The 25,464-nt window shown below is 44.3% G+C and overlaps 1 protein-coding gene across 3 annotated transcripts in view; it reads right to left on the bottom strand.

Moving 5' to 3' along the window:
* The window catches only part of ntn2 (netrin 2), a 59,619-nt gene extending 41,668 nt beyond the window's left edge, over nt 1-17,951 (bottom strand). The window contains exons 1-2 of one of the 3 annotated variants that reach the window (XM_014158868.3): nt 17,745-17,951; nt 1,624-2,797 (exon numbers count right to left, since the gene is read on the bottom strand). In XM_014158868.3, the coding sequence (XP_014014343.1) occupies nt 1,624-2,692 (1,069 nt within the window). In that variant the 5' untranslated portion in view covers nt 2,693-2,797; nt 17,745-17,951. Of the gene's footprint in view, nt 1-1,623; nt 2,798-13,617; nt 14,249-17,744 lie in introns of those variants that run through there. The other 2 variants (XM_014158869.3, XM_014158867.3) reach the window with 2 other exon arrangements.
* Between the last annotated feature and the right edge of the window lie 7,513 nt (nt 17,952-25,464).

The raw sequence follows: 25,464 nt of genomic DNA, 5'->3' as shown, positions 1-25,464 counted from the left end.
GTTCTTTTTTGAATACATGTCTTGAAGTAATGGCAATCACTGCCAAATTACATTCTTGGATGACTTAGTTGCCGTGGTGTGCCAACAACTCGAGCTGTTGTCATTCGCTGTTTAGACTTGTTCGTGAGGGGGCGTGTTTACTTCAGAGGGGAGCCCAGAAAACATCAAGTTGGGTTGAGTGTTCAGGAGTCCTGTATATAGAGCTAATAAAACAGAAATCACAAATACTGTTGCTGCGTTTCGGTGTACTGTAAATCTGTTGGGCAATGTAGGGTTGGGGATGGGTTGCATTTGGCATTGGCCACCGGAACATTCCACCCTCATCTTCAACTGTGTCAACAGCAAGTCATCCAGTGTATTCAGGCAGCACACACATCTAGCCTTACTATAGTCAAACTCTTATTTTAAATTTACCTCCAATGCTGGGACCTGTACAGCAACCTCAGAACACAGATTGAGCATTAATCAAACTCTTTAATATAGCTTCAGGGAAAGAGCTGTTGAAATTAGAGAGAAAATGGGGGATTAAAATTAATAATACCAAAAATGACTATTTCGGTTTTAAGCTGAATCCACCCAGAAACACCACCATGTGCTGTTTTCAAATATAAGTTAACGTTACCCATGTTTTGTCCATATTTAAAGGGGGGAAAATGGTATGCTACTTGTCGCATAAAGGAACTGCCACCTGTAATTCAACAATTTGCTCATTATTCACAGGCTTTTGGGAGGATAATGTGGAGAAGGAGGCGAGAGAGAGAGAGAGAGAGAGACACAGAATCCCAGACAGACGTGTTTGTGTTGGGCCCGTCTCGCCTCACAAGCCCACTGATGGGTGGGTGTGCAACAGGGCTCAATCCCTATCCCGCACATTCCCTCATTAGGAATTCTGAGACGCATTCAGGAGCTTGTCACTGGAAGAGAATACCTCCTTCACTCAAGGGTAGGGCGGGGAGAGAGGGAGAGAGGGTGAGAGAGAGAGAGCGAGAGAGAGTTGGAGAGATAGAGGGGGTGCTTGGATATAGAAAGATAAGTAACAGAGTAGACCCTGTTCAAAAAATGTCATGGTCCTTTCAACATGGTGGCCATTGAATTGATGAGTATTCTCACGGACCAGATATTTCTATAATGAGTGATTTGTACTGTTCAAAAAAACAAAGTTGCAGGACACAAATACATGGTAAATCCACTACACAGATCATCAAGCACCTTCCTCTGTTCAAAAACTGCATGAGTACTGAAGAATTCCAATCCATGCTGACACAAACATTTCAAATATCTCTGTGTGTGTGTGTGTGTGTGTGTGTGTGTGTGTGTGTGTGTGTGTGTGTGTGTGTGTGTGTGTGTGTGTGTGTGTGTGTGTGTGTGTGTGTGTGTGTGTGTGTGTGTGTGTGTGTGTGTGTGTGTGTGTGTGTGTGTGTGTGTGTGTGTGTGTGTACGTATGAATTGTCTAACATTGCCATATTAAATAATCAATTTCTAGTTATGAGGTGTGATTGAATTAATGAATCTACACATTCAACAATGCAAATGCAAAGAGGGTAAAAAAATGGTTGAAATTCGCAAAATTGAAAAGAACAGAATCAAAACTGATAGAAAATGCTGATTAGAGCTGTGACTCACGTAGACACTCGTTGGCCTCGCGGGCGCTGGCCCTTTGCCATGGCCGGTCGTAGTGGAAGGGCTTGCAGCGGTCGCACTCGGGCCCCTCCGTGTTGTGCTTGCAGTCGCACACCAGCTTGCCCTCCTTGTCTTTGAGGCAGCGTGAGGCGTGCCCGTTGCACTTACACCTCCCGCCCACCTGGAAGTCCCCCACCGCGTAGAAGTACGCCGGCAGAGACGTGGACGGTACCATTGGGTCTTCGTCCATCCGGCCTCCCCCGCCTATCCCCCCTCCTCCTGCCCCTAGCTCACGTGGCAGCTGGGGCCGGCTGAAAACTACGCGGATGTCAGTGACTGTCACCCAGTCCTGGAGCACAGGGCTGTTGTCAAAGTCCTTCCCGGAGGGCCGCCCGTCCAGAGTGCTGAAGGCAATGAGCCCCCCGGATAGGGGGTAGAGGTCGGTGTGGCCATCGGTGCACAGGCCCTCCTGCTCGTTCTGCTTGGTGATGGCCGCCTTGTTGGGCCGGTTGTACATGCGCCGACACTGGGACGAGTAGTACTGGTAAGGCGTCCAGCTCTTGCCATAGTCCATGCTCTTGTAGATGGCCAGTGACTCAGGGCGGGGCGAGCAGAACTGCAGGCTGACGTAGGTGATCTCAAACTTCTTGCCCAGCGACAGGGTGAGGGTGACGTTGTGCGGCGAGGTGTGCAGGTTCTCCGATTGCCAGCAGGTGAGGTTGTGGGCCGAGTTGAGGTCAGTGAGGTAGGAGGGCGGATGGGCACGCCGCGGGTCTGCCGCATCGCAGATCTGGCAGGTGCGCACTGAGGGCCGCTCATCACCGCGCTCCACCACACTACAAGAGCGGGACGGCGTCGGCCGGCCGCACACACTGGACACGGCCACCTCCTTGCCAAAGGCGGCGTTGATGAACTCTGGGATACAACGTCGGGCAGCGCCCGCATCGTCATAGCATGGGTCTGGGGGTGTCTGCTGCCCAGCGAAGGGATTGGCAGGACCGTTAGCGGAGGCGGGAGAGGCGGAGCATGCCAGGAGGCAAAGCCCCAGCAGGCACCTCCAGGCTTCCCTCATCCTGCGTGTGTGTGCGTGTGTGTCCGAGGGAGTGTTTGTGTAGGTGTGAGGGGGGAGTGGAAGGAGACCCTTCCTTTAGGGTGACCGTGACCACCGCAGCCTGTCCTGTGAAACAGAGGAACAAGAGAAAGAAAAGAGAGAGGGAGAGATAAGTGCCAGGGCTTGCCATAAAAGGATTCAAATCAACAAACAACTTTTTTTACCTCTTCTTATTGATGAAAATATTCACAGTTCAGTAATATAGATATTCTCATGCTATTGTGGACACGTCCAATCGTCCAAAACACTTCCAGTCATCTTACTGTCATCAATTCAACCCTACTATATCCATAAGCTTGCTCATATGAGCTAAATGTCATGTTTGTGACATTTCAAAACACCTCAGGGCCTTATAATGAGTAATGGAGTGTTTTCATTAACTAAAAGCCTGTAAAAGAGGTAGTGGGAGAGATGGGGGGGAGAACGAGTGAGTAAGAGAGAGAAAGAGAGTGACCATATAAAGAGAGATGTTAGATGTTTGGGGCCGGCGCGACCAAGTCCTGAATTTCAATGGCACGACTCTTTCAGCACCTCCATTCAGGTCGTGGCGAGGCATTCTGGTCGTGCTTCGGCGGCGCGCATGGCAGAAGTCACCAGATAATCCCCCGTTCAAAATATACGGGCAGAGCCGTCAGCCGCACGTGCCTTAGCCAACTCCCCAATTCAACGGTAAAAGAACACTGACCTAAAGAGGAACTAAAGACGAACAACTAGCTGTACACAGTGTTGAACACAATATAGTATTTATTTCCCAACTAGGCAAGTGCAGCTCTATATGCCTTTTGAACATAAAACATTGGACATATACCGAGGTACTGTAGCTATATGTGGGCTACGATGGCAACAATGTGTTCTTTACAGAGGCAGATTCCTGGAAAGCTCCATTGGCAGAGCTGGCTGTAACAAAGCCATTGGTTTGGGCTGAAAGGTCTCTATAAATCTCAGACTGTCAGTGTACCTGGATGAGATCATTCAAATGGGCTCCACACCAGATAGGGGCCTCTCATTTCCAAAGAGGGAAAGAGGGAGAGAAGGAGCGAGAGAGAGATGGAATGAGAGAAAGATGTAGGGTAGAGCGAGAAAGGGAGGGAGAAAAGAGATGTATACAGCCCGGGGCTTTTCCTCCCTAATCCCCCCCCCTTATTTGCCGGGGTGTCAAGCCTGGAAGGACCCCATTTGAGACAGACAGCCGAGAGGTTGAGAAGGCGCCCCGATCGTCTTTGCAAGGAATTTATTAAGCTACAATGAAACTGTTGCCCCTCCTTTCTCCCCCCCCCTTCTCCTCCTCTCACTCCTCTTATTCGGCATCCCTCCCCTCCTTGGCTAAACAAAAGCCTGCATCTGCCTTGCACTTCAGTCGAGGAGGAAGGCAGACGGAGCGAGTTAAAATGAGTCGAAAAACAAAAGTTCTGTTCTTTTCTTTTTTAGGGGTTCCAAAGCTAGCAACTCTCAGAACACTGGAGAAAGAGCCCAGTGGTCCGGTAAATAGGGGTGCTCTTTTCTACTCAAGCCTCCACCTCTCCTCTGGCTGGAGGTGGTGTTGTGTGTGTGTGTGTGTGTGTGTGTGTGTGTGTGTGTGTGTGTGTGTTGGTGTGTGTGTGTGTGTGTGTGTGTGTGTGTGTGTGTGTGTGTGTGTGTGGTAAGAACGGAAAGAGGATCATCAAAATGTAAAGAGATAGAGATAGCGAGATGGAACAGAAATGTCAATGGTTTTCTATTCCAACTTCTTTATCTATTTATTTTAACTTGGCCGCAAAACATGCATTCTTGTGCATTTCTGGGAGACGGGTTTACATATATTTCCCTAACAATGTTCTATGGGAACAAAGTAAACTCTGATTTGACTTTCTCGCGAACAGTCTTTGGACCTAGAAAGGCGACACACAAATAAACAAACCAACTATTTCGCTTCCCAAACATTAAACTGTACTTAAGGCCAAATTGAAGTACGGAATGGAATGCTCTCACAGCCATCCGAGCACCTAAAAAAAACCTGTCCACCTCACATCAAATAAAATTCCATGTAATGAAAAATGGAGAGTAGGAATGGAACGAGGCTGGTTCATAAATGATTTGGCAAGGAGTGCAGGGTGGAAGACTATGATCAATGGGACATGTCTGAGGGGAAAGGCTAAAGTGGGTGAGCAGGCGGGAGTACATCATTGGAGGCACTCCATCATCAAAGCCTGGCAGCCAGACCAGGCAGCCAGGGCAGGCCCACAGGAGGAGACCGCTGATGGAATTAGCAACTCATTAGCATCGCGGTCCAGCTTCCGTCAGCGCCGTGCCCGTCGGAGAGAGGGAGAGGTGAGAGATGGAGGGACAGAGAGAGAGACAGGGAGGGGGGATGCAGTGACTATTCCAGAGACGGACAGTGAGAGAGAGGGAGCATGGTTGGAAAGGCAGAGAGGTACAAAGTGGGGTGAAAAGTGTCTGAGAGTGATAGAGAAAAATAAATAACTGAAAGAGGCAGAGAGAAGGAGGAAGGGAGAGAGAGAGATGGAAAGAGAACGAGTGACAGTGATAAGGCAGAGACATCTAAAAGGGAGAGCGAGTGAGGACAGAGATGGAGAGAAGTAAAGCGAGGGAGAGGGGGAAGTGACAGAGATGGAAAGAGGGAGTAGAGGGAGGGAGATAAAAAAGGAGGGAGAGACAGGGGGAGACAGATTAAGGTGGAGGACAACATCGTTGGTCTGTGGCGGACTAAATATGACTAAATATGGTGTGGTCCACACACAGCTCTGCTCGGCCTGCCGGGAGATTCTTCCAGCGGTCTGGTGCTGTCAAGCACGTCTGGCAGATGAGACGCATAGGTTAAACAGAGGAGGAACAGTGCCATTGCCACTCTAATTCCACCTCAACAGTTCCCCCTGAAAAGAACACTCACTAGCTAGTTAGGCTCTATCACAACCGGCCGTGATTGGGAGTCCCATAGGGCGGCGCACAATTGGCCCAGCGTCGTCCGGGTTAGGGTTTGGCCGGGGTAGGCCGTCATTGTAAATAAGAATTTGTTCTTAACTAACTTGCCTAGTTAAATAAAGGTTAAATAAAAATAAATACATTTAAAAAACCTAGCAACTCTGTGTTAGCTTTTCAAAACATAAGCTAACAGTGAAAGCATACACTACAGCTAACAACTCAAGCTAACCGCTACATAGCCACTCTAGTCTAGCTCGGAACAACACTATGTCCTTGGTATGGAAACGTCACTGACCGACATTGTTCAACTTGCTTGTTCTCTGTAGAACTTTGACAAGTGTGTGTGCCAATTCCACAAACTTCTCAGCCGAAACGTCAGCAGAGAGGCATAGGCTGACTTCTCCGAAACACTCGGGTAAGTTTGAGCTTCAGCAAGAAATGATCTGCTGCTCTCAGCATTGACAGAGTTTTTCACAAGCCACAAGTTCTTCTCGACAGGGGCAGACACTGTATCTCATTAAATGTGGTTGAAGTAGCAACAGCTGTGTGAATGTCTGTGAGGAGTAGGGAATACCACACAGAAACGCTTTGCTATTTGGCTCTAACTACGGCTAACTACCAAGGAGAGGCTACTTCTTACAAGTGGAGTGCTCCGCATGTCATGTGCTAGGCCTACAGGTTCAATTGAAATCTAATCGCCTATTCACACAAACCTGCTTTAAAAAAATTACAGTATTTCCACCCACTTGGCTAAAGTGCCTAGTCATTCAGTAAGGACTGAAATGGCCAGTGCTTGCAATCTAACACTGCACACGACAAGATGCTTTACTGCTTCTGAGTCCCGAGAGGTTAACCAATTTATTTCCCCAGGTTGATATATGGCTTTATGTGCATGGAATACATGACAAGTTATCAGCCGCTTGCTGATTCTGGTTCTGTAAGGTCCTGCAATGTCACAAGGAATATCAGGGTGTTTATGTGATTGGAACTGATCCAATAGGTTTTGCCTAAGAGGGTCAATCAACAATAGGGGGGGGGGGGGGGGGGGGGATAGAAGAGAGAGGAATAGGGTGGTCCTGGCCGCGAAATTCCGGGGAGCGTTTTTTCAGCTTTCCCGTCACCAGGAGATCATCCCATGTTGAGTTGTGTCTCTTTCAAGCGCGGCTCCTCTGTCAGAGTTCACGGATTAGGAAAACAGGAGGTGCTGAGAGGCTTTATTTGGCTTGGGCGTGGGGGACCGGGGGGAGGGAGAACTAGAGGGGTGCAGGGGGAGAGGGACAGCTGATCCACCTCGTAGCCCAGTCAGGGACTCCCATGCTGGGGCAGTGTGCTGGGGAGGTGGCCCTCTCACCACGAGGCTGAATGGATCTCCTTGGGGCTCCTCCACTCAGATGACCCTGGGAGGAGGCTCGGTGCCCCAATGGCTGTCTGTCACTGGGCCAGTGTACAGTAATCCCTGATTGGCCTGTTAGCAGCTGTGGCAACTGTGGAGGACTTTTTAAATGTGAACAAGAGGGCACTACTGTACACTGTCTATCAGAGTCCAGTCATAATTATGGGAGATGCAGCGTATGCATTTAAATGGGTGGGGTTGATTGACTGTGCAAATCCCCTACACACACACACACACACACCACACACACACGCACAGGGTAAATACACGTGATTGACAGTCCACAGGCAATAGGGTATTAGTGGCACAAACCAAATCCAATGATGGAACAAGTGAACAAGAGAGCAGGAGAGGAACAGGGGCAAGAGGGGGTCAACTCTCACAGCTGAGGGTGTCATTAGCAAGGGGGTCACTGACAAATTTTGAAAAGTCTCACGCCTGCTCTGAAGTGGAAGAGAAAGAGAGAGAGAGAGAGAGAGAGAGAGAGAGAGAGAGAAAACGAACAAATTTTAAAATGTATGCACTAACTACTGTAAGTCGCTCTGGATAAGAGCATCTGCTAAATGACAAAACTGTAAAGGGAGGGAACCTCCCCCATAGAGTCCAGCACTGGGGGACTATCTCTGACACAAAGAGACACACAGTGTGCCACAGAAGGTGGCTTTCAGGGGCAGAGAACAGTTTCTCTCTTTCGCTCTCCATTCTAAGACAGCGAGAACGCCCAGGAGAGGAATGCAGCCGCTGCGGCCCAGCCTACTCTCCAGTAGTTATTAAAACAGAACCTGATCCAGAACTACTAAGAGTAGAGGAGAGGAGGCAGGTCAGGCTACTTCTCACAGATCCAGACAGGAAGCTGTACTAAGCTTGGGGTTCTCTGTGTTACACTCCACTACAAAGGGAGGCAAAAAATGCTGATATCACAAGTTAGGGTTATTTTCTGTTTATTCTGTGAATTTGGTGTTTTTGGTCTGTGAGTACGAGTCTGTGGCTTGGAAAGGGAGGGATGTGAGACTGCTAACATGGCGCAAGGTCGACTCATGGGTGAAACAGTGTCAGAAAAATGTGAATTTGTTCACATCAAGACGGACAGACAGGCAAAGTACTGTACTAACACTTGCTTAGGACAACGAACTCCAGCAAATACACTAGCAAACATCAGGTAAATAGAGACAACATACACAAACACCCAGCCAAACGAGAGGAAGCCATAAGATGCCCAGATGCAAAGATCTAGGATCCGCATTCCCTTTCCAATCCTAACTTTCACCATTAGGGGGAACAAGGCATCACTGACCTTAAATCAACCTGACCTGGGGATGCGGTTGACCCTGGATGCTGATCTACCTAATTTACTCTGAAGTAATGTGCGGTAGCCTATAGAGTGGCCTGACTGACTCCGTGATGTCGTGGTTCAGTACCATGGAGAGATCCCGAGAGGAAGTTTTAGGCCTCGAGTCCCTGACCTCATACATGACTCACTGCTCCGGGTACAAGTACATTATCACTGATCTAGGATCAGTTTGCAGCCACCCAATCATAACCAATACCATAAGGGGGGGGGGGGGGGCGTTAGACTTAGACGACACAAACCTGACCTTTCATCCTGCTCCTAACAGACTCACACACACTAGGTTTAAAGTGGCTTCCTACTTTGGGCTTATTGAGATTGGAGAAGAGATAGTGCGTGTGTGTGTGGGGGGGGGGGGGGGTCAGAGAACAAGAGAATGATAGAACATCTGTAACCAGAGAGTGAGAGAGAAACCGAGAGACCGAGAAAAAGAGCGATACAATTTAATACTGCCTTTCCAAACTATAAATTGTTGCCATCCTAAAATAGGCCTACAAATCCCCCACCCCCCACCCCATCTTGGTTTGAGGACATGGAGATTTTAACTGTGGAGTCTGGGAAAGAATAAGGGCTTGAGCTCATCCCTGAGTTTCATAGAACACATACCTTTCATATGAAACATGTTTTATACGGGAATCAGGGAGAAATATACCTTGGCTAATGAGGAGATAGAGGCTTGTTCATTTCATAACGTGCTGGCGGTTTGGCCTTTGCCAAAAGCATTTATAGCCTGTGTCAAGCTGTGATCCGCTTTTAAAAAAAGAAATATATTTCCCCCTACATGTGTTCTCAAGATGGGATGGATGACACCCACTGCTGTGTGAGACGTCAGAGAGAAGACAGGAGACTTCCCGTCCGGATCTTCTAAATGAAGATCTCACAATATGGAGACATCAGTGACAACTCCATGTGTAAGGCCTACAGGCCTATTCCAACATACTGGGTCCGGATGACAGGCTTTAAGTGAGGATTGAGGAGCCACCTTAGATGTCTTTCATACATGGCTTTTCATTGACGCTACGAGGAGTTTTCGATTTCCCATGTGGGGGGGTGTAACCATGGTTCGGTCGGACGTGGTGGTCAGAAGTGCCAGGTGAGCTGTTCCTGGATCAGAGGGAGTGGGAAGTGGTTTGTAGAGGGGGGGTTGAGGTGTGTGCTTCAAAGCCCTTTGATGGCTGGCTCTGCGGTAGGCAGGCTTGTGGTTTCTCCCCGAGCCCTCCAACAGGAAAAAAGCTTTTTCCATTGTACAAGAGACTTCCCCACTGCCAGAGCTAGCTGGGCCACTTTGAACTGACGGGGGATGCCACAAATAATTTTATTAAGTGTTCAAAATGCTCTTAGCGCTCACATACATACACACACACACACCCACATACATACACACTCACACAAACGCTCTCATTCACACATAGGCACGGGCATGCACACCACACACACTCAGACAAACACATGCGCTCTCATTCACACACACGGAGACTCATATATTATCAGGGGTGCCAGGGTTTTTGAAGGCAGGGGCTGAATCATCAGACAACCCACCCTTCCCCTTATCCCTCGCTATCCACCTCTCTCCATCTACTCCTCCCATTCTCTCCCTCCCTTTCCACACAGAGCTCGATGGTGATGTCCATTTTCCAGGCTGGAGCAGGGTAATGGTACACTGCACAGCGGTGAGTTATGGCCGGGAGGGGAGGGAAAAGAGAGAGAGAGAGGGAGAGAGGCCCTCCCGGTCCACCGAGCTGGTCTGCTCCTTCATGTTGCCATGGCAGCCCCCCGGGGGCCAGAGGAAAAGAGATGATAGCCAGGCTCTGTTTATGACAGTCACCTGCTATTTTACTGGCCCTGTTTCCCTGTGTCCCCCTAACCCCCTGTGCCCACATGCTGACTGGCTGTCATTGAGATGAGTTGGAGCTGGGGCTATGGGGCGAACACATGTGGTTGTCGTACCTTTGGGAAGGCCAGACATGCGGTGCCTGTCGACAGCGAGTGAGTCGACAACAACTCACCCCAAACCAAAGGAAGTATTGGATTCCTTCAGATAGAACTAAAACACCTGCATGTGTACACTAATGGCATTTTCTTTATTGATAATTGAGATAAAACAAGAGTTCAACCTTAAAATGGTTTAGATAGCAGGGTGGTCAAAACACCCTGAGCACAAACGCACACGCACAGACCTCACACACCCTTCTGCATCTGGAGGAAATGTGTGCTGCTGACACATGCGGACTTGGCAGGGAGCGGGGAGTGGTGGGATGGAGCTTCGGAATCTCGGCCCGGGATCATCCCACGGGAAGGGGGGCGCGAGGCGTCACACTGACGAATGACGAGCAGCAGTTAAACAGGGGCGTCCGGCTTGCACCGACACCGACACACACATATAAAATACAGAAGAGACAATGTTTTGTCTTCCCTCCCACCTCCAATGTAAAAGGTGAAAGGGAGATGTGGTGTGGTTGGGTGCTAAGGATGGTCACTCATCACACTGCCACCAGTCTGTCTGTCTGTCTGTCTATCTATCTATCTATCTATCTATCTATCTATCTATCTATCTATCTATCTATCTATCTATCTATCTATCTATCTATCTATCTATCTATCTATCTATCTATCTATCTATCTATCTATCTATCTATCTATCTATCTATCTATCTATCTATCTATCTATCTATCTATCTATCTATCTATCTATCTATCTATCTATCTATCTATCTATCTATCTATCTATCTATCTATCTATCTATCTATCTATCTATCTATCTATCTATCTATCTATCTATCTATCTATCTATCTATCTATCTATCTATCCCCACACTCCATCTCCCTAGTAAAGAGTTACATTTCTGTGTGCAGAGTGCCAACAGTTAGAACTGAGGAGGAGCAGAGGTAGGCCCATTCTGATTCCTTGTGAAAAGCCACTTTTGAAGGCCTATGCCAAACCATTAGACACAGCATAAAAATAATGCAGTAGATTTGGGGGAAAGAGAACTATATGGGCATTCCCCTTTTGGTGCTAAAGCCAAAGATAATGAATAGTTTCAGATATGAAATCAGATGAATCTGCGATACTCGGGCTCACTGGCTGTTCTTCCATAAAGGGTCAAAGTTGAGTCAAATGTGTGGACTTAGCTTAACACTCCAATCAGCTTGTTTCGTTTGTTAAGGATGACAAATGTTGATCTCTGCAAACCAACAGCTGTCTCAGGCCCGCCGAAAGAAGAAAAAACAAGCGGGGGGAAAAGAACCAGCAGCATTCCTTTCCCTCCTTCAAGCTGTTCAAACCAGAGAAGAAAAATATATTGGACGTGTTGACTTTACTCGTTCAGGTGGACGGAGCCAAGAGTCCCAAGGAATCCTGCCTTGAAAAGCACAGACAAAATGATCTGCTTACGTTACAACAACACACACACACACCACCAGAAGGAGTTTATAAACCTGCTGGAGTGAGTTCCTGTGGATTAGCTTACACACCCGTGTGCCTGAGCCCTGGTGACTCCTGGCTCAACCTTTGACTGTGTGTTATTGATGGATCATAACATGATGCAATTAAATGACTATGATTAATTCACAAAAACAAGCACAGACATTCCTATATGAATAACAGTGCAGTTGTTGCATTTGACCAGACAATCCTGCTCATAAGGTTGCCACATTCCACAGTTAAAACCATATCAACATTTTCTTTATCTGAGTGAACAACTTAAGGGTGTATCAACAACACCATCTTTCTGGATGGCTTCCAGCAATTTGCCAGGAGAATGAGGATAAGTGGGTCAAGTGGCTGACACTCTTTAATCTCTAATAGGGGCATACCTTAGCTCAATCGAAGCATTTAAGATAAGGAATCTATTGCAGTTGTGGTGTAACTCTTTCTCCCTGCAGCTTGTCTGCTTTTTACTGCTAGTCTGTAATATGTAGCCTATAGGCTATAGGATGTGAGTGTTGAGAAAAAGGGCCTCCTAATTATAATTGCGAGGTGAATAGTTTCATAGGACTCATGCTCAGTGCCATATCAGCCAAATCGGGCTTGCCAAGACAAGAAAACTTGCCAATCATTTTCGTCGAGAATTTTTTTTTAAAATTGGACTCATATAATATAATCACATAGAAAATATTTGGTTCTGACTTGTATCTCGCAACAATGTTATCCTTCAATTCATTTCATTACTGGTGGGGTTTAAACTTGTTGGTATCAGCATTGGTTAATCGGAATCCTTGTGATGTCCCTACCCTAAACCCTAACCCTAACCTTAATTTACCCTTACCCTAACTTTAACCATAATCCGTACTAACCTTAACCATTTTAAATGTCAACTACAATGGGGTATGGACGTCCCAAGGATCCCGAGTAGCATGGACCTATACGCTTCAAGACAGAAAAATATAACTTCCTAATCTTCCATTCTCGTGTTTTTCTGTACGAATGCGGTGGCGTCAAAGTAAAGGGAAAATATTAGAATTGACAAACGCATTGGGAGACTTGGCATACGGTGTAGGCTACATTCGAATGCGGGATACGAGGAGTGCCTGGTTTGGCATCTCTATTTAGCCTAGATTGGACTGATATTAAAACACATGGACTCTACCTACTTCTTGCAACCTATATTAAATTCTCCGTTTAGGCTGTTTTTCTCGTTCTTTCCTTCGACCCACGGGGCAGCTGTAAACTAAGGAGAGTTCACACCGCGCGCTAGATCTCGCTCACCGCGCTCTTTGATCGCCCACCTGTCCGCCTTGCCTCTCCATTTCAGTGCGCCCAGAGGTTTCCTACAAAAACCACTAACCTTAATATCACTACACTATACTTGTATTACTATAAACAATACTAATATGTATTCATCTGAACAAATTATAGGCTGGATATTGCCCCATCATTTCAAGCGTGACATAATAACGGCTACCTTAACTTTTTTCCTACAAAATAATAACTATAAACCGTATTGCAATAATTAAATAATGTGAATTGAATTCATAAGGAGCAAACAGTTATTGAAGATATTAATTAGACAACTGCGTAATTAACAGTGCTTTACGCATAGTGGATCAGCCTAATAATATATCAGAAGAAATACAAAATCCCACAGTGAAATACATTTGATACAACTTCATGAATGTGAGCTAAATAATGGAGCATATGAAGACAGACAAACATAGGCTACTGGAAACGACTGAAATTGACTTCGTAAACTCACGTGTTAAATGCGTAAAATGAACATCAAACTTACCCAAGAGCGGTGTATTGGCGATTCTTAAAACGACAACACAGTCCAACGTTTCAGGTCCAAAACAATCAAAAATAAATGTGCATCTGTCAGAAGAAAATCTTCTTCCCAAACGCAATGGACAAGTCCCGTCTACTCAGTCTCGAGCGTTTTGAGGACGGTACATTATACAAAGCTGTTTAGAAACAGAGGCACGTTCAGTATTCTCCAAAAGCGACAGATATCATGGGCAAGGCAAGGGGGACACAGTACAGAGGTGAGACGCTGCACTCGCACGCGCCGTTCAGACCAAGTGAAAAGAGACCCATACATCCATAGGTTGAAAAGCAAGCGAGGGATAGGCTACTCCCCATTAAAATCAATTCCAGATTTTCTTAACCTTGCGCGCAAGAGCGTCTTGGATCACAGTCGCGAAAGCAGAGAGAGAGAGAGAGATACATATTTGAATTAAGGCAATGTGCATCTTTGCCTCACAATAATGTGGAGTAAATAACTTAAGTATAAAAAATACACTAACGATATCAACCTTTGTAAGTGTTGTCAAACGAAGAGCTATAACTAAACAAACCAACGCGTATCATTTTACAACCATTATAGGCCTATACCTCAGTTGCTATAATGCTTGTGTTACTGTGAGCGTGCTAAAATGAATGCCCGATGCTTGGTGTTTTCGCTGGCAACCATATGGCGGTCGTAATGAGAACACAAAACATTGAACTTGTTGAAACTCAGTTGAGGGGGCTCGAGGGCTTGCAGAAACTAGAGGCAGATGCGATTGTTATAACGTATTAATTATAATAATAGCCAGAACCAGCTTGGTCATATTAGTGGACGCCAACGCTCCAAAACAGCCACATATAGGACATGCTTATTATGACAGACAAGGGGGCACCTAATTAAATAAACGGGTATTATATTTTGCTTGCAGCGCCGGTCTTTGGTTGAGGATCCAAGAACAGGCCTATTGTGAGGACGTTTAGAGATTCGAGGCATTTTCTGCAGGTCTATGCGTTCTCATTTTCAGAGAGGTCCCTTCAGGCCCACAGTGTCCCTCATGCGCCACTATGGCGAGGGGTAAGAATAACAGCATTGCATCAATAAAGACCCCCCTCATTCATAATTCCTCGTGGTTAATTTGTTAATAGGCCATAGATTATGTGGCATATGCTTTGTCAGCGTGAGTAGGCTAAACGTTCATTATGTCACTGTGCGTTCGTGCATAAAAACCGAGTTGGTAAACGGAAAATATTTGCGCCATTAATTTAACAACTCTCGACGGGACTATCATGTTTGGTTTATATTCTAAACCTTTCATTTACAGTGCACGCATATTCGGTCCGGTGTGTTATTGCAGGTGTAGCAATGAATAATTACACACACCGTTATTTCGTGCCCCTGCACCCCATGTGGTTCTTTCAAATCCTTAGTGCCTCCTGACTCCATTGTAAGCTGATCAACATTCTTAGTGTATTTACTGCACCATCCACTGGGGGTAACAGCACCAGGCTATACAACAACTGATTCATTTGTTCTTTTAGAATTTTTGAACCAAAACAATGGATCTTTTAATATTCTGTAATATGGTTCTTAGCCCTGAAAAATCTTACATTATAAAGTTTGAGCATGATTTAAAGAGCGCGCGGTGTGTGTGTGTGTGTATGTGTGTGTATGTGTGTTCGCATCTGTCTGTCTTGGTGGAGGAGAAGTACATAACAAATACAGAGGGCAGCAAAAGTGTCTCTTCGTTCCTATTTTTCCAGGCTCTGTGCCTGAGTTTATCCCAGTCTCATCTTCCTCTCCTCCCCTACTTTCCTGAGTCCTATCTCCTCTTCTCGGTGTGAGAGGCTAATATACTCTATATACAAAACTATGTGGACACCCCTTAAAATTAGTGGATTCGGCTATTTCAGCCACCCCCATTGCTGACAGGTGTATAAAATCGAGCACACAGCCATGCAATCTCCATAGACAAACATTGTCAGAAGAATGGCCTTACTGAAGACCTCTGTGACCTTCAACATGGCACCGTCATAGAATGCCACCTTTCCAACAAGTCAGTTTGTCAAATTTCTGCCCTGCTAGAGCTGCCCTAATCAACTGTAAGTGCTGTTATTGTGACGTAGAAACATCTAGGAGCAACAACAGCACAGCCGCTAAGTGGTAGGCCACACAAGCTCACAGAAAGGGACCGCCAAGTGCTGAAGTGCTGCATACAAATTGTCTGTCCATGGTTGCAACACTCACTACCGAGTTCCAAACTGCCTCTGGAAGCCATGTCAGCACAAGAACTGTTCATCAGGAGCTTCATTAAATGGGTTTCCATGGCTGAGCAAGCCTAAGATCACCATGCGCAATGCCAAGCGTCGGCTGGAGTGGAGTAAAGCTCACTGCCATTGGACTCTGGAGCAGTGGAAATGCGTTCTCTGGAGTGATGAATCACGCTTCACCATCTGGCAGTCCGACGGACGAATATGGGTTTGGCGGGTGTCAGGAGAACGCTATCTACCCGGATGCATAGTGCCAACTGTAAAGTTTGATGGATGAGGAATAATGGTATGGGCCTGTTTTCATGGTTTGGGCTAGGCCCCTTAGTTCCAGTGAAGGGAAATCTTAATGCTACAGCATACAATGACATTCTAGACGATTTTGTGCTACCAACTTTGAGGCCAAGAGGCCTTTTCTTGTTTCAGCATTACAATGCTCCCGTGCACAAAGCGAGGTCCATACAGAAATGGTTTGTCGAGATGGTGTGGAAGAACTTGACTGGCCAGCACAGAGCCCTGACCTCAACCCCATCAAATACCTTTAGGTTGAAATGGAACGCTAACTTCGAGACAGGCCTAATCGCCCAACATAAGTGCCTGACCTCACTAATGCTCTTGTGACTGAATGGAAGCATGTCCCTCAACATCTAGTGGAAAGCCTTGCCAGAATTGTGGAGGCTGTTCTAGGAGCAAAGGGGGGACCAACTCCATATTATTGCCTATTATTTTGGAATGAGATGTTCGACGAGCAAGTGTCCACATACTTTTGGTCATGTAGTGTTGTTAACAATAGGTGAACACATGAATAAACTCCCCTCTATTGTCTTATAACCAATTGCCATATAACCTGAAAGTATTTAAAATGGTATTTTCCTTTCCTCCCTTGTCTTCAACCTTTTCTCATTCCTCTTCCTCTCCAGTATTGCTATTCATCTCCTCTTTTCAGTCCTCCTCTCCCTTCTTCTCCTTTACTTTCCTTGCTTCCCTCGACCCTTCCTTCACATTATCCTCTCTTCTATGGCATCTCTCCCTTCAACCTTTTTGGCAGTTATATAATCGGAATATTTTCCCTATCATCAACATGGAACACGGTTAATACAGCTATGAATACATTTTCAACTTAAAGCTGTATATTTGTTATATAGGACCCTTCATCTCTAAGTTTATTACCATCCTTTGTTTTAAATACACACATCTGCAAAACCTTGATCAAGAAATAGGCCCATTTACTTTTTCCACTCACTAAGTTGACTTCATCTCTATCATAATAATATTATTCATGGCTGTGTATGTGTGAAGGAATAGATTGCTTAGAAAGATTTACAATCTTATTGGATGGTGTTATTGTCAAAATGATGTCATTTTAAATCTGCTTAGTTTGTTAATAATATCAGTAGAGGGCAGTAATAATTTGAAAGCATTTAACCCTGATCCATCAATGTGTTAACCTCAATCATTACCTTATGATGGAACAGCAATTTGATTACATGGGTGATCATGCCAATGTTTTTTTTTAAACCAAGCAGTCATACATTGAATATGAAATTGGCTACTAAACAGTGCTCTATGATGTAGTTTAGCCTACATGCATATAGTTTAGCCTGGTCTCCATGCAGTAACCATTTAACAAGCAGTAACATTTTAATACTGTAAATAGGCCTATGAACCAATGCATGCACACAGCATGAAACATGCATCAGTCAAACATCTCCATCCCACTGTAACTGTCCCATTTGTCCTGGACAAAGGAACTAAACTAGGCAGGCACTAATCTAGGTAGATTATCACTCTAATTACAAGTGGTGACAGATTAGGCTACATCAAAGGAAGAATGAAAGCAAGAGTAAGAGCAGGCAACACACTCACTTGCTGTCACAGTGAATCCAAGCGGGGAGCGCTCTGCAGTCCTTTGTGTTGCTGCACTTGGATTACTGATTTTGTCTCAAAAACAAGCTCCAGGGATTTTTCCAAAGCTCCGTTCTACAGCGTTGGGTTCCCTGCGGCGGACACATTTAAGAAAATGTCAGCCTCCGGCTTTTGCCTAGCTTCATTTTTGGCATCTCCGCTGCTGAGCGCAAGAGCCGAAGGTACCTTCCTCTGAGGGAATTTCCACACCTACATGTAAGTGGGTAGAGTGCGCCCTCTTCTGACCGCGCGTCGCACATGCAACTGTAGGCCATTCAAAACGCAACCGCTAATAGTCCTCTAAATGCAACTAAACTCGAAAGCAAACTCAAAAGTAAACAAAATAGGCTACCAACAAGGCAAAATACACAGACAAATTGGAGACCTTATACCCACCTAACTCACGGTGACAATAAATACTGAAAGAATTGCAAAACCTGTCCTGCATCTTGTCTAATTAGTGAATCGATGTCAGGTGTGGACACAACTGATGATATGGGGCGAGCTCATAAAAGAGCGGGAAGATCATTTTCCCGCTCTTCAATCTGTCTTGACAATAACACAAAACAGGACTGGAAACATATTCTGGACAGTTGATAACGTTAGGCCTATTATAGACTTAAGTCTACATTTGGAGGTGAGAGAGAAATATCAAACTCCCTGTAAAATATTTAGGTAGCACTAGGAAAAAGGACTGCCTTAAATTAGTATTACATATCATTTAACTTTCCCGTAAAACATGCCAAGACCCCTTAAAATGAATTAAGTCGTCCTTAAACAATTGGCCTCTTAAATTTCCCTCAGTGCCCTTTATTTTTCAATTTATGGGCATATCAAGGATATCAGGAATTGTATCCTTAATAATGCCTTACTACAAAATGTTTGATCGCTCCCTTGCTTTTGGTGTTTAAGGATAGTTTAAGAGATATATGGAGCATGCCGTTAACTATACATTCATTTAGATTGTTTTTGTTTATCCTTACATTTTCAGATTAAGTGCCGATTAAGGAACACATTGCGCTTCTTAAAAATACTTCATCCTTTCGACTAATTATGGCACTGCACATTCAGTGGCGATTTTAGCATGTTAATCTTGGTGAGGCAAAAAAATAAAACATATTTTAGATGCATGCCAGCAAAGCCACTACACAACACTAACCAATACATTAATTGCACTATAACGGTGACAAACGGTGCCCACAAACTGTTAGGGCCTACATTAAGACTTCCCAACAGCAGAGTCCCAAAAGCAGTCCCAACACCTTACCACTGCTACACCTACATCAGCGGAGACTTGTCTGGCAGCGAAACAGTTCATTCAGTCTAATTTACAGCCTTAAAAAAAACATCGCTGATATGGCGGACTTGCTCTACTGACAATTGAGATCTATAAATGATAAGAGGAAATCCGTAATTTATATTAATACATTATTGAGCGAACTAGGACAGACGTAGTCAATATAACTATTTGTTCAGCACTTTTGAAATATCACCAAAATCTGTAATTCTCTGGATTTATGGGCTTTCAAGAAAACTGGAAACTCTGAAAAAAACAAGTTAAAATCATGATGACATCAGTGATGTTCAGGTCGGAGCTCTAGAAAGAGGCCCAAATCTAATTTTATTGGTCACATACACATGTTTATCAGATGTTAGTGTGGGTGTAGCGAAATGCTTGTGTTTCTAGCTCCAACAATGCAGTAATATCTAACAATTTCACAACAATACACACAATACACACAAATCTAAGTAAAGGAATGGAATTAAGAATATATAAATATATGGACGAGCAATGTCAGAGCGGCATAGACTAAGATACAATAGAATAGAATACAGTGTATACAAATGAATGAGTATTGCAAAATATGTGAATACTATTAAAGTGACTAGTGTTCCATTTATTAAAGTGGCCAGTGATTTCCAGTCTATGTATATAGGCAGCAGCCTCTAATGTGCTAGTGATGGCTATTTAACAGTCTGATGGCCTTGAGATGGAAGCTGTTTTTCAGTCTCTCAGTCCCAGCTTTGATGCACCTGTACAGACCTTGCCTTCTGGATGATAATGGGGTGAACAGGCAGTGGCTCAGGTGGTTGTTTTCCTTGATGATCTTTTTGGCCTTCCTGTGACATCGGGTGCTGTAGGTGTCCTGGAGGACAGTTGTTTCCACCTTCTGGAAAGCTCTGCGGTTGCGAGCGGTGCAGATGCTGTACCAGGCGGTGATACAGCCCGAAAGGATGCTCTCAATTGTGCATCTGTAAAAGTTTGTGAGAGTTTTAGGTGCCAAGCCAAACTTCTTCAGCCTCCTGAGGTTGAAGAGGCGCTGTTGCGCCTTCTTCACCACACTGTCTGTGTGGGTGGACCATTTCCGTTTGTCAGTGATGTGTATGCCGAGGAACTTGAAGCTTTCCACCTTCTCCACTGCGGTCCTATCGATGTGGATAGGGGGGTGCTCCCTCTGCTGTTTCCTGAAGTCCACAATCATCTCTTTGTTTTGTTGACGTTGAATGTGAGGTTATTTTCCTGGTTATTTTCCGAGTTGGATGACCGTTCAAAACATATTTTCCCAGTCAGAGCTAAGTTTTTTCAGAGTTCCCAGTTGTCTTGAACTCACTGAAGTCAGATTTCCCAGTTCTGAGTTTCCAGTTGTTTTGAGCGCGGCAGAAGTCATGCTGGATTGACAGTATGGCCAATGTTGAATGTTTATCCTTTTAAGCTTGGAAAAGAGACCCTTTAACCCAGACTTGGAACCACACACCCACTCTACTGAATAGCAGGCTAGTGATTGCTTTGCAATGCTTGCAGTTAGCCACTAATTCATTCCAAACCACTCATTGTTGAATTTGCGATTTCCAACGTAATGTTTATGTCCAACAGCCGATGAGCACCGATATGTTTTATCTACAATTTCTCTTCATTATTTCTCTTCATATGTCAAGGATTAAAAAAAGCATTTGCCAGTAGGTTGTCGCCTTGATTCATGATGATGACTGCCAGCTTACTAGCTGATATTTTGAAAGTACGATGTTTACATGATCAGTCCAATCAAAGTTAGTGTAGATATAACATGTTTTGATGTCATTTTATCTGTGGCCAATGACCTTGAGCCTTCTTGGATGGGTACATCTAATGTAACTCTATGGCAGCACCCAAGGAGCTCTACCCTTAGATTTGTCGGTGACATAGTGTCCCCATGAGTGACAGAAAACTGAGCCAATCACGGCGCAACTAGAGAACATTACCAACCCCTACGGTACGTATTTTCTGCTGGCTGCCCCACCACCACAGAAAGCACTGAGCTAGGCTGAAACTAGAGGTCGACCGATTATGATTTTTCAACGCCGATACCGATTATTGGAGGCCCAAAAAAAGCTGATACCGATTAATCAGCCGATTTTTTTGCAATTTATTTGTAATAATGACAATCACAACAATACTGAATAAACACTTATTTTAACTTAATATAATACATCAATAAAATCAATTTAGCCTCAAATAAATATTGAAACATGTTCAATTTGGTTTAAATAATGCAAAAACATAGTGTTGGAGAAGAAAGTAAAAGTGCAATATGTGCCATGTGTCACAGGCGTCGTATAGAGGAGACCAAGGCGCAGCGTGTAGAGTGCTTATCGTAGTATATTTTAATGGAAATGAACACTAGACAAAAATAACAAAATGACAGCCAACATTTACGGCAGGTTTACAAAACTAAAAAGAAAGCTACTACCCACACCAACACAGGAAAAACAGGCTGCCTAAGTATGGCTTCTAATCAGAGACAACGATAGACAGCTGCCTCTGATTGGAAACCATACCTGGCCAAAACATAGAAAACAAAAACATAGAATGCCCACCCACCTATCACACCCTGACCTAACTAAACAGAGAAAACACAGCTCTCCTAGGACAGAGCGTGACACCATGTAAGAAAGCTACCGTTTAAGTGCCTTGCTCAGAACATGAGAACATATGAAAGCTGGTAGTTCCTTTTAACATGAGTCTTCAATATTCCCAGGTAAGAAGTTTTAGGTTGTAGTTATTATAGGAATTATAGGACTATTTCTCTCTATACGATTTGTATTTCATATACCTTTGACTATTGGATGTTCTTATAGGCACTTTAGTATTGCCAGTGTACCAGTATAGCTTCCGTCCCTCTCCTCGTTCCTACTTGGGCTCAAACCAGGAACACATCGACAACAGCCACCCTTGAAGCAGCGTTACTCATGCAGAGCAAGGGGAACAACTACTCCAAGTCTCAGAGTGAGTGACGTTTTAAACGCTATTAGCGCGCACCCGCTAACTAGCTTGCCATTTCACATCGGTTACACCAGCCTAATCTCGGGGGTTGATAGGCTTGAAGTCAAAAACAGCGCAATGCTTGAAGCATTGCGAAGAGCTGCTGGGAAAACGCACGAAAGTTGTGTTTGAATGCATGCTTAAGAGCCTGCTGGTGCCTACCACCGCCCAGTCAGACTGCTCTATCAAATCATAGACTTAATTATAATATAATAAACACACAGAAATACGAGCCTTAGATCATTAATATGGTTGAATCCGGAAACTATCATCTCGAAAACAAAACGTTTTTTCTTTCAGTGAAATACGGAACCGTTCCGTATTTTATCTAACGGGTGGCATCCCTAAGTCTAAATATTCCTGTTACATTGCACAACCTTCAATGTTATGTCATAATTACGTAAAATTCTGGCAAATTAGTTCGCAACGAGCCAGGCGGCCTAAACTGTTGCATATACCCTGACTCTGCGTGCAATGAACGCAAGAGAAGTGATACAGTTTCACCTGGTTAATATTGCCTGCTAACCTGGATTTCTTTTAGCTAAATATGCAGGTTTAAAAATATTTACTTGTGTATTGATTTTAAGAAAGACATTGATGTTTATGGTTAGGTACACGTTGGAGCAATGACAGTCCTTTTTCGCGAATGCGCACCGCATCGATTATATGCAACGCTGGACAGGCTAGATAAACTAGTAATATCATCAACCATGTGTAGTTAACTAGTGATTATGATTGATTGATTGATTGTTTTTTATAAGATAAGTTTAATGCTAGCTAGCAACTTACCTTGGCTTCTTACTGCATTCACGTAACAGGCAGGCTCCTCGTGGAGAACAATGTAAAGCAGGTGGTTCGAGCATTGGACTAGTTAACCATAAGGTTGCAAGATTGAATCCCCGAGCTGACAAGGTAAAAATCTGTCGTTCTGCCCCTGAACAAGGCAGTTAACCCACCGTTCCTAGGCCGTCATTGAAAATAAGAATGTGTTCTTAACTGACTTGCCTAGTTAAATAAAGGTGTAAAAAATATATCTATTATAATAAATATAATATATCTATTATTTAAAAAATTAAAAAATTGGCAAATCGGTGTCCAAAAATACCAATTTAAGTGCCAATAGCTACTACTGTAGCTAACAACCTAACTGTTAATTTTAGCTAGCTAGCTAGGGAGCCAGCTAGGTAACAGCTACTGTACAGTAGCAAGCTAATGTTAGCTTGCTAGTCTGCCTTTGATTCAAAAGAGTGTTTAACCAGCTAGACTAAATATATTAGACTACAGTTAGCTAGCTTTTCCTGAAGTCTTCTTGTCCATGTTATAGGACCTGTGAGAAGTGCAGTGGCTTGACAGCAGATGCATTGAGGAACAGTTTGGCAGAGAACCATCCTCAAATTGGTGACGCTCTTCAGTGAGTTTGACTAATGTTAGACAGAACTGGAGTTGCTAGTGGCCAAAGGTTTGCTAGCTAGCAAATATTAAGCAAAAGTGACGATGTAAAACATATGTTGCTGGTATTGGTATCTAAGGTAGCCAGCTATGGAGCTACTATAACTGTTAATTATTTTCCAGGCCAGGCTGTCACAGGGGATGACCTGCTGGAAATGGATACTGGTGATATCCTGCTGGTTTTTCCCAACAATTTTGGGCTCAGGAAGGCTCTGCGGCGCCTCCTTGATCAGGTAATTGAAGCAAAAATGTCTGCAGTCTTGATGACTCCCAGCTTGCATTTGCATAGTTTTTATTTTAAAAATATTTAATTTAGTTGTTTGCATTGTATACCAATTTGCAGAGTAACAAATCAGCGGAGGACTACATGAAGTCCAAGAAAGGAGAAAGAAAATAAATTATACCATCATCAACAGTATTTATTTGGTAATTTCAATAGACACATCTAACTTAGAAGACAATTTGCCTTTAATATATTTTGTTTGTTTCCTGTCTCTTGTTTTATGGCAATTCTAAGAAGACAGCAAGGAGAGAGAGGACCACCACAGAGTGTCACCATGAGTAATAATATTAATGTAATTATGGAAGATTATACAAGGGGTAGTTCCGACCTCACAATCTGATTGGTTAAGAGTCATTGGCTATAGGGCCTCCCGAGTGGCTCAGTGGTCTAAGGCACTGCATCGCAGTACTAGCTGTGCCACTAGAGATTCTGGTTTTGAGCCCAGGCTCTGTTGCAGCCAGCCGTGACCGGGAGACCCATGCAGCGCACAATTGGGTTAGGGGAGGGTTTGGCCGGCAGGGATGTCCTCATCCCATCGTGCACTAGCGACTCCTGTGGTGGGCCGGGCGCAGTGCACGCTGACACTGTCGCCAGGTGCACACATATTGGTGCGGCTGGGTTAAGTGGGCATTGTGTCAAGAAGCAGTGCGGCTTGGTTGGGTTGTGTTTCGGAGGACACACAGCTCTTGACCTTCGCCTCTCCCGAGTTCGTACGGGAGTTGCAGCGATGAGACAAGACTGTAACTACCAAATGGATGGTATGGTGGTGGTATGGTAATAAAGAGTTGTTGCTTTGTTAAACAATGTGTTAGTGTTTTAATCAAATTCCCCTTAAATTGTTCTGAAATGTATGTTAATCTTAACAGAACTGCCCAAATCTTGGAAACATATGGGAGAATTATGGAATGGGCCATCATCATTAAAAGTAAGTGGTCTTTTTCAGATGTAGTTTCTTCTGCTTAGATGAACAAACATCTACTGCACATGTCTACTCAGTGTTTTCTCCAGGATTTCTTTGTTGCAGTTTTCATAAACAAATGTGAGAGAAAGAAAAACAACGCATTCAAGAGTAGGGAAAGGCAGGCGTTCTCTCATTGAACCGCATATCAGCCAATGAACATGAGATACGCTTTTCTCTGCGCCCAGTGCACAGACCTTGGTGACTTTAACAGGTCGTATTTCATTCATTGTTGGAAGTTGAAAGAAAACAGAGACACTTTTGGAAAGCTTACAATCTCTTCATTTTAATAATACATATGAGCCTTTCTCTTGGAAATGAACGATAGGAAAATAATGGAGCAAATCTCATTTCAAGATGTAGCCTATAAAATATTTTTTTTTTGTTGCTGTGGCGGCGCATATATAGCTTTGGCAGACCGCCGCTACCGAATAAGTTTGGAATAAACACTGGGTTTACTTTAAGCAACTTGTTAAAATCATTTCTAGTACATTTTCCTTTTGTTTCATACACAGCTAAAGACAACACCACAAAGCTGAGGATAATTAATGTCACCCCATTTTTCAGGAGTAAATATGAAGAAAGTTTGGTACCCAGACCTTTACCAACACTTATCTTATACAATATACAATATGCCATATGTCAAGACCAAGTCAGCACTTTTTGGGGTTATTAAAATAATTACATTTCA

This window comes from Salmo salar, chromosome 19, assembly GCF_965601325.2.
Source record: "Salmo salar chromosome 19, fSalSal1, whole genome shotgun sequence".
NCBI classification, from domain to species: Eukaryota; Metazoa; Chordata; class Actinopteri; order Salmoniformes; family Salmonidae; genus Salmo; species Salmo salar.
Note: the sequence above shows the minus strand (reverse complement) of the source record. Positions and strands in the feature narration are given on the sequence as shown.